At 56.2% G+C, this 13,769-nt stretch overlaps 1 protein-coding gene across 3 annotated transcripts; it reads left to right on the forward strand.

Moving 5' to 3' along the window:
* Positions 1-346: 346 nt before the first annotated feature.
* On the forward strand, positions 347-5,076 carry LOC125318094 (cilia- and flagella-associated protein 45-like). Of its 3 annotated transcripts, XM_048288517.1 has the most exons (11): positions 347-618; positions 850-977; positions 1,307-1,448; positions 1,806-1,979; positions 2,128-2,306; positions 2,440-2,569; positions 2,792-2,938; positions 3,246-3,359; positions 3,577-3,770; positions 3,923-4,147; positions 4,309-5,076. In XM_048288517.1, exons 1-11 carry the CDS (start codon positions 508-510, stop codon positions 4,385-4,387), a joined length of 1,623 nt encoding a protein of 540 aa, XP_048144474.1. In that variant the 5' UTR covers positions 347-507; the 3' UTR covers positions 4,388-5,076. The 3 variants fall into 3 exon arrangements, with proteins under 3 accessions (XP_048144474.1, XP_048144472.1, XP_048144473.1); XM_048288515.1 differs by having other exon boundaries at positions 347-977; XM_048288516.1 differs by lacking the exon at positions 1,806-1,979 and having other exon boundaries at positions 347-977.
* Positions 5,077-13,769: the final 8,693 nt, after the last annotated feature.

The raw sequence follows: 13,769 nt of genomic DNA on the forward strand, positions 1-13,769 counted from the left end.
AAGCGCAAAGGCGGCTGAGAGGGGCGGGGCAATGAGAAGGGCGGGGCAATGAGGGGGCGGGGTTAAGAGGCAGAGGGGTGTGGCTTGAAAGGGCGGGGCAATGAGGGGGGCAGGGCTGGGAGGGGAGGGGTGGGGGCGTCACTGGTGACTCTCCGACGACCCCCAGGGAGGGAGGGGTCGCGTGTGTCGTGTTCATGTAGGGGCACTTTAAAGAGGTCTGTGCAAGGGGGACACCACAGGGGACAAGGGTGAACACACCGGGTGACACAGCTCCGCCAAGCCCCGCCTCTTTCAGCCTAAGCCCCGCCCCTCGCCCCTGAGGCACCACCCCCAATTCACCACCCCGCCCCGGCCCCTTCCAGGACGCCCTGCGAGCTGTTGGGGGCGTTGCCATGGCAACAATCGGTCCTCCCCCACGTCGCGACAGGGCGTTCAGACGCTGTCACAGTCGGTAACACCACTTTGGGACGGACGGCTCCAGGACGACAGGACAGCACCGACAGCGCGATGGCAGCCGCGACTGCCGGCACAGGATCCCGGTCCCTCCGTGCCGGCGGCTCCTCCCGGCGGTCCCTCCTCGCCCGCCGTCTGCAGCTTTCCCCGCCGGGATTCCAGTCCGTCCGTCCCGATGTCTCCCCCCTGGGCGCCCGGGCTCCCCAGCTCCCCCACACCCCGCAGAATGTCCATCTCCTCCCTCTGACCCCCGGCCGCTCTGTCCCCTCCGGGCGTGCCCCCCCGACAGCGCCGCGGCCGATCCCGGCAGAATTCCCAGAGCTCCCACCGGGATCAGTCGGTGTCCGGGGAAGGCCGGATGGGGGTTCGGGTTCCTCAGACTTTTCTTTTCTGCAGGTCACGGGCTCCAGCAACCCCATCGTGATCTCTCAGGATGTGCCAAAACATCCTCGAGACCTGCCCTCCCTCAAGCCCAAGCTCAAGACCATCCGAATCATCACCAAGGACCTAATCCGGGACCTCATGTAAGGATTTGATCAAGCCCTGAGAGGTTCTTGGCGCCCGGTGGGTGTCACTGCACCATCCCAAAATCTCGGGGGAGCAGGATTGGCAGTGTGCCCTGGCCACCCCCGGGGATCCTGCCCCCCTGCATCCCAGCCTGGTGCCACTTGCACCACACTTTCCCTTCCTGCCTCCCCCCACACCGGGACAGCCGGGTCCCCACAGATTCCCCAGCGCTTCCCGCATTGCTCTGGGCTGATTTGGTGGCCGAGTGGGCAGCTCAGGCAGCTCAGGGAACACAGGGAGCTGTTGGGGTCTCCGTGCCACTGACTGCTCTCCCTGTGCCCCCCAGCATTCCCCAGGAAAAGCCCCAACCGTGTCTCATCATTGGGAAAAAGGAATATGAGAAGATCAAGGAATCAGCTCGATCCCCAACAGAGGAGGAGCGTTGGGACAGGCTGAAGACCCTGAAAGCCAGACAGGACGCTGCTTTCGTAGGCATCTCCCCTCCTGCTCCCCCTTTTCCTGCTCCCCAGCTGACCTCGAGGGGTGGTGGCTTCACCAAGGAGATCCCCCCTCTGTCCCTCATGTTTTGGGGCACAGGGGAAGCTGCAGGGCTTGGGGCTCCACTGAGAGCTGGGCAGCATCCCAGGAATTGTCCCCAGTGCTCCCAGCCTTTCAAGGGCACAGGCTGTCTGCCCAGAGGTGTGGGAAGGGGTGCCCATGGCCGTGCCAGGGTCCCAGGAGCTCGTTGTGTCCCCGCTCCGTGCCGGGAATGTGGCACCTGAAGTGTGGCCCCAGGAGCCCTCGGGAAGGTGCCTGGGACTGGGCAGTGCTCCCTGTGCCCGCAGGAAGCCCTGGAAAAGGCCCAGAGCGAGGAGCTGAGAAAGGCAGAACTGCAGAATGAGAGGGAGGATCTGAGTGACCTGGAGGAGGAGAAGGAGCAGTGGGAAAGGCAGAAGCTGCTGCAGCGGGCAATGAGGATGAGGCTGGAGCAGGAGGAAGAGATGCGGGAACTGACCTCGGTAGGGCCAGCGCTCCCCGCTGTCACCGGGCACTGCCTGAGCCTCCCCTGCTCCTCGCGCTCCCGGGCTCCTGTTCTGCTTCCCTTGCCCTCCCTGCTCCCTGTGTCCCAGGGCGGCGCAGAGCCACAGACACCTCTTGTCCCTACAGCTCTTCCTCAATTCCAAGTGCAACATGATCAGGGACAAGCAAATCCTGGAGAAGCGGATGATCCGCAAGGAACTGGCGGAGGAGGAGAAGCGCCTGGACAAGATGATGGAAATGGAGTGGGAGAAGGGTGTGGCGGTCCAGGAGGAGCTGGAGCGCCAGAGGAAACAGGAGATGATGAGGTGGGCAGAAGCTGCCTCTTCCCCATGGAGGCATCCGGCCCATTCCCACCACACCAGCCCTGTCCATGCCAGCATTCCCACCATGGGGAGCAGGACGCAGCCAGAGGGAACCCTTTCGCTCTCATGTTCCCAGAGCCCGGCAGGACCTTGTGAAGCAGATGGAGCAGAACGCAGAGAAGCGGGCGCTGAGAGATGAGGAGAAATACCAGGAGGGCCAGAAGTTGCTGGAGTGCCTAGAGCATATGAAGAAGGAGGATCGGAAGGTGGGAGCAGGGAATGGGGTGCAGGGAGGTTTCCACCTGGCTGGAAAGGGATTGGCAGTGCTGGGTCAGCCACGCTCGGGGAGTGGGGACAGCAGCCAGCAGGATCAGAGCTCTGGTCCCTTGGGGACATTGTGGCATCCTCGGGAGGGGACCCAAAGCCTCCCTGCCCTGAGTGAGGAGGGGGAGGGAGCAGTGGCTTCCAACCCTGCATGGTGTTTCCAGGCTTGGGAGCAGAAACAGGAGCGACATAGGCAAATCCATGCCGAAATTCAGTATTTCAACACGGAGAGCCAGCGGCTGAAGGATGAGCAGCGGGAGCGGGAGAGGCTGGAGGATGAGCGGGTGCTGGAGCAGCAGCGGCAGAAGGCTGTAAGAGCAGTGGGTGGGGGGCTCCTGGTGGGCTGGGCAGGGGCTGTGGGAGCTGCACTGAGGCTCTGTCCCACCCTGGGGCTCTGTCCCCCACCCTGGGGCTCTGTCCCACACCTTGGGAATCTGTCCCACCCCGGGGTTCTGTCCTGACCCCGGGGCTCTGTCCCCTACCCCGGGGCTCTGTCCCACCCTGGAGCTCTGTCCTGACCCTGGGGCTCTGCCCCCATCCCGGGGCTCTGTCCCACACCCTGGGAATCTGTCCCATCCCGAGGCTCTGTCCCACACCCCGGGGCTCTGTCCCCCCCAGGAGCGCGAGGCCGCCTTGGAGGCGGAGCAGGAACAACTGCGCCTGGAGAAGGAGAAGGAGCTGGCCCGGCTCAGGGCCGCGCAGGAGCGGGCCCGGGACTGGCAGGCAGAGCGGGTGAGTGGCCCGGGCACAGGTGACACGCTCCCCTGCCACCGTCCTTGTCCCCAGCCCGGCAAAGGGGCAGCGCCCCTGCATGTCCAGAGGGGTCTGCAGGACCAGCCCCTGGAGCCAGGGCATGTCCTGGAGCGGTGCCAGCAGAGCCAAAGCCACGGCCAAGGGCTTCCATAGCTGCCCCCAGAGGGAAGCCCAGCACTGTCCCCTATGTGGGCAGGATGCTCTGATGGCCAAGAGGAACCAAGAAGCCGCAGACCGGGAATGGCGGCGGCAGGAGCTGGAGAATGCGCGGAAGAAGGTGGAGCTGGAGCAGCAGCTGAGGCGGGACCGGCTGGAGCAGGTGGCCCAGAAGGAGCAGTACCTGGCCATGCAGGTGGAGCAGGACCGCCAGGAGTTCCAGAGGGTGCTCAGGTGAGGCACACGGGGCCGAGGGATGGCTGAGGTGGTGGCCAGGGGGCTCCTAGTGCCATCTGGTGGCTCTGGGGACTCCAGTGCCCGCCCAGGTGCTGTGCCAGGTGTGGGGGTTGTGGCGGGGTCCCTGAGCCAGCCCGGCTCTCCCGCAGGGCCCATCAGGAGCAGCTGGAGCGGGAGAAGCTGCAGCGGGAACAGAGGGAGCTCCAGCAGCGCGCCCATGCCGAAGATCTGCGGCGGCAGATCCAGGAGCTCCGGCAGCAGCGGGAGCGGGAGCGGGCGGCCTTCATTGAGGAGGGCCGGCAGCAGGAGCAGGAGGTCCGGCAGCGCAACCGGCGCCTCGCCCAGCTCGGGCAGCAGAAGCTGCAGGAGTTCAGGTCAGGGGCTGCCCGTGCTGCTTCCCTGGGCTCCCCGAGTCCTTCCTGGTGTCCCAGCCTGGGCCACCTCCCAGCTCCCTCTGCATCCTCAGCAAACGGCACCTGCTGCGGGGCCACGGTCCCAGAGCCATCGGGAGCCTGATGGATTCTTTCCTCTGCAGAGCCACTGGAATGCCCGACAAGTACTGTGCCCAGGTGGAGCGCAAAGCCCAGAGACGAGCCAACGCAGCCCTCTCCTAGGCCCAGCCCCAACAGGGACCAGCTGGGATTCCCCACGGATTTGAGGCTCAGTTTCCATTGTCCTGGATTATGAGGTGGGCTGTAACCAAACCATGTATTCTACTCCCATTGACATCGTTCTGATGAACTGTTAATGGTCACTCCCAGCTGCCCAGCGCACACTCGACCCGTCAGGCTGCAAGCTGGGTGTCAGGTAAGGGACAGAGGCAAAGCCAGTGTTCGTTTGTCTTCCCAAACTGACTTGGCTGTGATAACCACACCCAGCCTAAGCGGTCACCTCTGCCTGTGGGCCATCGTGGCTCTCGGGTCCCAGTGGGCAGCCTGTGGACACCCAGGTCTTCAAGGACTCCCCAAAATATCCTATGAGTCATAGAAATACATAATTCCATTGTGGAATTCCCCACCCTGGGGGAGGTATTGAACATTCCTGCCTGAATCTGGCTATATATCTGAGCACCTTGGGGACTTGGGACACCACCACTGCTCAATGGACCCAGAGGAGGACCAGACCTTCCCCAGGACCACTGCTTTCGACAAGGCTGCTGCCATCACTTCAACAGGACTGCGCCCACCACCCTGACCCATAGGATGTAAGGTTGTACTCTGTATTTGTGGTTTTAAGCCAGTTTTGTGTATCATTGCATTTGTTGTAATCTTTCTATTAAATTGTAATTCCAACCTGAAATCTCTCTCAAGGTATCTGTGTGGGGTTCATTCCTCCTGCTGGTTTGCTTTCAAACCAGCACATCCATTGAGTGAGTTTTCCGATAAATTACATTTTCTGAGCAGACAGTGTTTTCCACAGGGCTCTTGCTCTGCTCTCCTGCTCCTCCCAATGCTCCCAAACCTGCGGGACCACGGAGAGGAAGTGGGATGGAAACCCCACCTGTGTCCTAGCAGCACAGGGATGGGAGTTGAGAAGAACAACAACCACCACAGGAAATTCTTCAATTTCCTATCAACCGGTGGAGTTGGCTGATAGCTCTGGCACACCAACAAAATGGTCTGGGGAGGGGAATAAGGGTTTGGGAGTTTTGGCTGGGGGTGGGTTCTTTCCACTCAGGATTTTTCAGGAGCTGCCTCACGGTGCCGCGAGAGGCTGTGGGCTCAGACCCAGGACTTTTGCTGGGCTGCAAGTCAGCCCCACAGTTGAGTTCTGCCTACCTTCCCCACCTGTGCCCGCTGCCGTGAGAGGATTCCAGCTGCCACCTCCTCCTCTGCTGCTGGCACCGAGACCTGGTGCCACCCGTGTGAGTGTGCAGGGGTAGCACCCTCACCTTCCTCCTTGTGGTGCCAATGCCGCCATCGCCCCCTGAGGGCTTGGAGCCCGCATCGCAGCGCCCCCTGCTGGCCGCGATGGCGCCACCGCAGCGCCCCCTGCTGGCTGTGAGTGATCCCTGCAGCGCCCCCTGCTGGCTGTGAGTGGTCCCTGCAGCGCCCCCTGCTGGCCGCTAGTGCTCCCTGCAGCGCCCCCTGCTGGCCGTGGCCATAATTACACCAAAGAGGGAAAATCCAGCCCTGAGCAGGGCGGAAACTTCTGGGTTTGTGTTGTTGTGTGCTCTGCTCTGTTCTCTTTGTTTTCCAGTAAAGAGCTTCTATTCCTTCTCCTGCATTTTTGCCTGAAAGCCCTGTATTTTTGAAGTTATAATAATTTGGAGGGACGGCTCTTCTTTCTATTCCAGGAAGGTTCCCGCCCTCCATGGCAGACGTTTGTCTTTCAAACCAAGATACACGGGAAGGAAAATGTTCCACTCCAATCTCTCGGGGGGAGTTGCGAGGTGGCCCCCAGGAGTCCAAGAGCAGCCAGAGCTGTTGTTGCTGGCAGCTTTTGTCTGGGAGCAATCCTCGGACATTTGCTATTTTAGGAGGTGGAATCCCAATTTCGGCTGCAGGCGCCTGGTGGAGAATAGCGTCTCTTTTCCATAGGTTCCCCAGTGTCTCAGGGGCATCCTAGAGGCAGCTCCTGAGAGCCCAAGGCCAGCCAGAATCATCACTCCTGGCAGCTTTCATCTGGGAGCAATCCTTGGTTGGATATATTGAATTTTGGAGGTGGAATCCAAATTTCAGCCGTGGACTCCTGGATGACAGATCTTTTCCTTAGGAAGGAAAGCACCGACCACCCACGGTGTCCCACGTACATAAAATGGGCTGTCCGGGGGAGGGAATGACCAGCAGGACCTTTGTCCACCTCCCCGCCCCACTCCAAGGTGCAGTAGCCCCACATGTGACCACTGAGGATGAGAAAGGGGTGATTTTGGGAGGTTACCTGGGCACACCTGCGCTGGGACTTGGCTGAGAACAGGGGCTGAGGGGACGGTCCCTGGGTGTCCTTCTAGGAAGGATGGTTGGAGCATCTCACAGGGCCTGGGGGAGCACCTGGATGCAGCTGGATGGGGAACATTGCTCCAGGAAAATGCTGAGGGACCAACCCGTGTGCCCAGCGGCAGCACCTGAGCAGGTGGGGCAGCACTTGGGGTCATGGGGCGGGGGGGGGGGGGGGGGGGAATCTTTCCCTTTTCCCCTTTTGATTTCATCTTGACAGTCCCTTCCCAGTGCTCCCAGTCCTTCCCAGTGCCCCCAGTAAAAAGGAAGGTTATGAGGAGAAAAGGGATTTAAATTGAAGGGAAAAAAAACTCCTTTCCTGTCATCACCTGTGTTTAAATTGGGGAGGATCCCCCTTCACCTGAGATTTTAAGGGTGTCAATCAAAGGACAACCTGCCTTTTCCCTGATGTAAGGTGTATCAGTCGACAGGGAGTCCCAGTTTTCCATTTTTTCCCAGTTTTAATAGAAGGGCAAAGCATTGGTGATGACATTTTAGGGGTTTGAATTGGGGGTAACCCCCTATTTTCATCATCTTCAGGTTTAAATTGAGGAGGAAACCCTGTTGCCTTTCCTTATTAAGGGTTTAAATGGAGGGAAAAGCCGCCTTTCCCCATCATTTGAGAGATTTAAATTAAGGGATATCCCCTTTTCCCCATATTTTACGGGATTAAATTGATAAGGAGAACCCATTTATTTGTCATTTTATTGGTTTGAGGTAAATACGCTCTGTTCCATCATTTTAAGGACTTAAATCGAAGGAAACTCCTTTTGCAGCATTTTATGGGTTTGCATTGAGGGATTCCCCTCCATTCCAGGCCATTTCTACCAGTGCCCCAACACCAAATTCCTTGCATGGGAGCAATCCATGTGCATCTGGAATTTTGTAGGTGGAATCCCACTTTCAGGAAAATACCTCTGGACCCCCCTGAGAACCCCTGAACCCCCCAGACTCCTGGACCCCTGATCCCTGGGAATACCCTGGCCCTGGAAGTGGTGCCATGGACCCCTGAGACCCCTGGGAATGACCATGAGGCCCATGGACCCCCAAGACCCCTGGACCCCTTGGGCCTGGCAGTAGGATCTTGTGGTCTCTGGACCCCCAAGGCCCCTGGACCCCTGGTCGCTGTGAACCCCCTGGCTCTGGCAGTGGCACCCCTGGACCCTGCAAGACCCCTGGACTGCCTGGGAATGGTCATGAGGCTCATGATCCCCCAAGACCCCTGAAACCTACAGACCCCCTGGCCCTGGCACTGACATCTGTGGACTCCTGAGACCCCCGAGACCCCTGGACCTCTGGGAATGACCATGAAGCCCAAGGCAGCAACACCCCCCCGCCCATCCCGCGACAACAGCCCCGTTCCCATGGCAACACAGTTTCCCACGCCCACAGCGCATGTGCTGAGCCTCTCCCGGACTACGTTTCCCATCACCCCACGCGGCGCGGAAGGGGAGCGCGTCCCTACAGTGGCCGGCGCGGGCCCGGACTCTCTGAGGGGTGGGAGGTGCTGAGGGGGCGCTGAGGGTTCCGTGGTGAGGGTGTTGTGAGGGGGATGAAAGGAGCCAAACATGTATTTTTGCCTGGTTTAGTACTTTCTTTTTGCCTAAACTTTGTAACTTTCATTTTATAGTTCAGTTTCACTTACTTGACTTTGCTTGAACTTTGTATTTTCAACGTATAATTTAGTTTTACCATGTAACCGACATTCGTGGCTTTGTTTTAGTTGCTGTTTAGATCGCTAGCTTGTAGTAGAGCATTGTCAACGATGGACTGAGAAAATGAGCAAAACTCGCCAGCTGTGGCTTGATTACAATGACCTGAGACCTTCAGAACATTAAATAAATCTGAAAGATGAAAGAGGCCTGGTTCTGGCCAGCGTGAAGGTTCAATCAAAGGACGTGATGAGGATGATGATGGAATCCTATGAAATCGAAGTAAGTGCCCCGAAAACACCCAGAATAAGCACTTTAGTTCAGAATGTCGAGCAGCAGATGGCAATCTTACTCCACGGAAAGCAGAAAGAACAAAAATCCCAAGAAATCACAAAAAAAAAAAAATTCCCATGCAAAGTGGGAAAGACTTTTGAGAGGGATTCGGGAAGTCTTTTGAGTATCACAATGTCTCAAACCCGAGGGAACAATGCCTAATGGGACGTGTTTATGGAGGGACACCCTGATACAACCCCGATATCGGAATAAAGGGATGCTTTAACAGCTCAGTGAATTTATTTGACTCAGGAAGATGAACCCTTGGTGGGGTTTAGGGGGTCCCTTGCTGAGAGTGTCATGAGTGGGAGCTGAGACCCCCGGCCCTTGCTGGGAATTCGGGGGTCTTGAGGGGGCTGAGGGTTTCCTTCTCTCAGTGCAGTTTGCAGGAAATTGTTCTTCTCTCAGCCCTTTGGGATCTTTGCCTTTTGTGCCTCCACTGGGACGGCGAGGGAGCAGCAGCCCCTGGTTTTCAGTGGCAGCCCAGAACTGGAGAATCCCATTCCTAAAGCCCAACAGAGCTGAACAAACAAACACCAATTCTGCCAGTTTAACCAAAAAGCTGCATTTTGGTGTCAATGACAGGGAAAGGGGTCCTGTGTCCCCCTGGCACTGGGAGGAGAGGTGGGGAGGCATGGGTGTACTGGGAGCACTTTCACTTTCTTCCTCCAGGAGTCCAAGGCCAGCCAGATCCATCGGCAGTTTTCATCTGGGAGCAATCCTCAGACATTTGCAATTTGAGGAGGTGGAATCCCAATTTCTGCCCCAGGCACCTGACCTCGAAGGATGGCTCTTTTCCACGGGAAGGAAACATTTCTAGGCCGGTGTCTTGGGGACAGCTGAGACGCGGCCCCTGGGAGTCCGAGGGGAGCCGGAGCTGTTGGTCCTGGCAGTTTTTGTCTGAGAGCAATCCTCAGCTGTTCATAATTTTAGGAGGGGGAATCCCACTTCCGACCTCCGATTCCTGGCCATGAAGGATGGCTATTTTGCGGAGAAATGAAAGCCTTCAAGCTCAGTGTCTCAAGGTGTCTTGGTTTAAAAGACAAATGTCTTCCAAGGAGGACGGGAACCTTCTTGGAAACAAAAGAAGACTCATCTCTCCAAATTATTACGACTTTGAAGACACGGGACTTTCAGGCAAAAATGTTGAAAAAGAAATAACAGCTCTTGACTAGAAAAGAAATAGAACAGAACAAACAACAACACAAGAACAGAAGTTTTCCCACCTTCTCAGTGCTGTTTTTTCCCCTTCGGTGCAGTTAAGACCACAGCTGGCAAAGGGCGCTGGCGGCTCCGGCCGGGCGGAGGCTGCAGCGGGCAGGGAGGGTCCAGAGCAAGCTGAGAACTTCCCCGGGTGGTCTGGGCTGCTGCCGGCACGAGAGGGGAAAAGAGGGGTGCTCCCCCTGCAAACCCACGCAGCCGATGTCCACTCTCCGCACTGGCAAGCTCAGAGCCTGCTGGGGTGTCAGGGGGTGTCGCACCGGAGGGAAAGAAGGGGGTGCTCCCCCTGCAAACCCAAGTGGGCGGTGTCCGGTCTCAGCACTGGAAGTTGCCCGAGTCTGGGTCAGCGGGGGTGACCGGGATCCTCTCGCCAGCAGCGGGCACAGGCAGCGGGGGCGGGCAGGACTCGGTCGCGGTGCTGAGTGCGGCACAGAGAGCCCAGGGCGAGACCGCCGGCGGCACCTCGGACAGCTCCCGGTTCCCGAGCGGGAGAGAGCCCCAAGGCGAAGCTGCTGAAACCCTTTATTGCCCACCCCTGCAAGAGATTCCGTTGGAATGCCGGGGCTATCAGCCACTCTTTTCGTGTGGCTTGGTGGCTCGCTGTCCATCTAGGAGTGACCCCGTCCCCCTCCAGCACCTTCCCCATGGCAATGGGAAAAAATTCACTGAGAAGCCTAAACCCATAAAATAATCCGCCCTGAATTTTTTCCCATGCCAACATCGAATTTAAGGCTTTTCAACTATATACACACATGCGTTATTCTAATTCTGTACTTATTTACAAATATATGTATATATATATATATATCCTGTTACTCAGGCCTGGGCCCTAGGGTATATCACCGTGTCCCACAGCCGTAGGGAGGAGGAGGAGAGAATATCCAGCAGGCAGGAATTGTGCAGCAAGATTGATTTATTTAATTATTTTACAAACTCTTTTATAGACTGTTTTCTTCATAGTCTATTTGGACAAAGGATCAGCCACCCCTTGGGGGTGATTGGCTAAAATCCTAAAGCATCCATTGTCAAAATATTTTTTTACTGTACCATAAACAAGACTTTTCAAGGTTGCAGGTGACTTGGTTGTTTACATACTCTGCTGCCTCCTCTGTGAGAGAGAAAAGTCTCTCACGGACTTAGAAAATAGCAAGAAAATCCTTGCTAGCAGCATTTTTGTGTCTACAATATGCAGATACAGGTGCAGTGTCACAGACAGCTCACCCAAAGATAAGGTCCCCCTGAGGGATCCGTCGTGTTTCTCCATCTTTCTGCATCACCCACCAGGTGCAACCTGGTCCTTGAGCAAAAACAATCCCACGAGTGGGTTTGCCTTTCCCTGAGGCGGGGTTAATCCAGTTTTCCCTAGCAGACCTCTCAGGTGTACCACAGGGACCTTACCTCCATCTACAGTGGGAAGGGACTCTGGGTGGGGCCAGCTTGATTGATGGAGCTTCTGGTGTTGACTGGCCACGTAGCCTTTGCTAGATGCTGACCGCAGTGCTTGAAGGTCCCCCCACACAAGGTCTTCAGAGTGGTTTTCAGCAGTCCATGACACCGTTCAACCCGGTGCATGGTAGGGGATGTGATGCACCCACTCAATGCCATGCTCCTTTGCCCAGGTGGTAACTAAGCTGTTCTTGAAATGAGTTCCACGATCAACTCAGTTCTCTAAGCGGTGCCATGCGTCCAACAGGTCTTGTTTTGCCAGGCCCAGGATGGTGTTCTGGGCAGTGCTGTGAGGCACCGGCTGCATCTCCAACCAGCCGGTGGTTCCTTCCACCATGGTGAGCACACAGCGCTTGCCTTGTGTGGCAGGACTCCCTCCCCGCCCCTCTCTCTGCCAGAGATGGCTGGTGCAGATGGGAGAGATGACCCAGGTCGGTCAAAGACCCAGCAAGGGGTCATCTCCTGGTGCCAAAAGGTCTGCAGCCCGACCAAGAATCAACATCTTGGTATGGAGAGCAGATGCGAGAAGAGATAAAAGAAGAATAAATATCATTGACCAAAGACACTGGTCTTTACGACTATAAAAGTCACACAGATTATCATGGAGGTAGAAGCCTCTTACACACAGCCTGGGAACGTGTCAGACAGCTACTCCCCAAAGCGTGGACGCATCGTCATGGTAACTTTTCCAGAAACTGAGGGAAAGGATTTCGATGTGTGCCCCATCAGCAACTGGATATTAAGATACATTGAATCTTAATCTCTACTATTTCTTTGCTAGCTATAAATAGGTACCTTTAATCGTGCACTGTATGTTATCTACTAGTAGTTCTTTTTGTTTTAGTCCTGTGTAGTAAATAGTCTGTTTAAAGCCTTATGTCTGTTAATTTTGTGTCTATTAAATAAATAATTCATTCTGTAATAGACCTAATCGGCCATTATTGAAGAACTTGTGAACAAGAGTGGGTTTTGGGGTGCTGGCCGCTGCCAGAGGCCTGGACAAAAGGCAAGGATTTATCTAAACTTTCATCTCTATCCATAACACCTTGGCAGGTTTGTGGCAGTGTGATGTAATCAACCTGCCAGACTTCTCCATACCCGTACTTATTCCACCGTTCCACAGAGGCTTCACGCTCTCAGCCTGCTTAATGGCTTGAGAGATGTCTCACACTCGTGGATAGCCTGGGAGATGGTGTCCATGGTTAAATCCACTCCTCGGTCTTGTGCCCGCTTAGAGGTGGAATCTCTGCCCTGATGACCTGAGGCATCACGGGCCCATCGAGGCAGGAACAACTCTCCCTTGTGCTGCCAGCCCAGATCTACCTGTGACACTTTGACTCGGGGAGCCTGGTCTGCCTGTTCATTGGGAGGGGGGTTTGGTCACTAGAGATCTTTTTCTGTTCTCTTAGGGAGAGGAGTCTTTCCTCTGCTGTGCTGTGGGGTCCTTCCCACAGGAGACAGTTCTCCGTGAACTTCTCCAGCGTGGTTCTAATTTCACGAGCAGCAGTTCTGCCAAAACTGCTGTAATGTGAGTCGTTCCCATGGGCAAAGACTCTTCCCAAAACTGCTGTGGTGTGGGTCACTAGTCCATGGGGTGCAGTCTTTTAAGGATGGGCTGCTCTAGTTTGGAAGCAAGGGCCTTCTCTCTTTATCTCTGGAAGCAGGAGCCCTCTCTCTCTATTTGGGTCTCCCACTGCATTACAGGATTTTTTGGCTTCTACTCGCTCCAGCATAGGCACCTTTCTCATGGGCTGTGAGTGGATTTCTACACTCCCCGTGGACTTCATGGATTACAGGGGGACAGTTTGTTTTACCATAGTCCTCACCATGGCTTGCAGAGAAATTTTAACTCCGATGCTTGGAGCACCTCCTCTCCCTCCTTCTTTCCACTGACCTTGGTGCTGCCACGTTGTCTTTCCTCACATGTTCTCACTTCCTCCTCTTTCTCCGACTAGAAGAAAAATTGCTGCTCATGAGTACTTTTGCCAACAAATTCCACCAATTCAAAGGTTCTTGCAGAATCCTGCAGTGCTGAGAGGTTGACTCTGTCTAGGTTCCGCGCTGGGGAATCACTCGCCGTGTTTTCGCCACTGGCTCGGCTGCTATTTAACGCCTTTCTTCATGCGGGGCGCCGGGAAGGAGAAGTCACCCTCGCTGCCCCTGCCTTTGTGCCCACACTTGTGGCATGGCTAGGGGCAGCCAGGCAGGCCAGGTGCCTTGCCACCCCGTTGAGAAAAACTGCACGTGCCCTGTTTTGATTTCCTTCTTAAATACGTCATCACAGAGGCGTTACTGGGCCAGCAGCGTGTCCGTCTTCAGAGTCATCAGGGATTGACTCTGTTGGACATGGTGGAAGCTTCCAGCAGCTTCTCACAAAAGCCACCTCTGGGCTCCCTCCTGCTATCAAA

This window comes from Corvus hawaiiensis, chromosome 29, assembly GCF_020740725.1.
Source record: "Corvus hawaiiensis isolate bCorHaw1 chromosome 29, bCorHaw1.pri.cur, whole genome shotgun sequence".
Taxonomy (NCBI): Eukaryota; Metazoa; Chordata; class Aves; order Passeriformes; family Corvidae; genus Corvus; species Corvus hawaiiensis.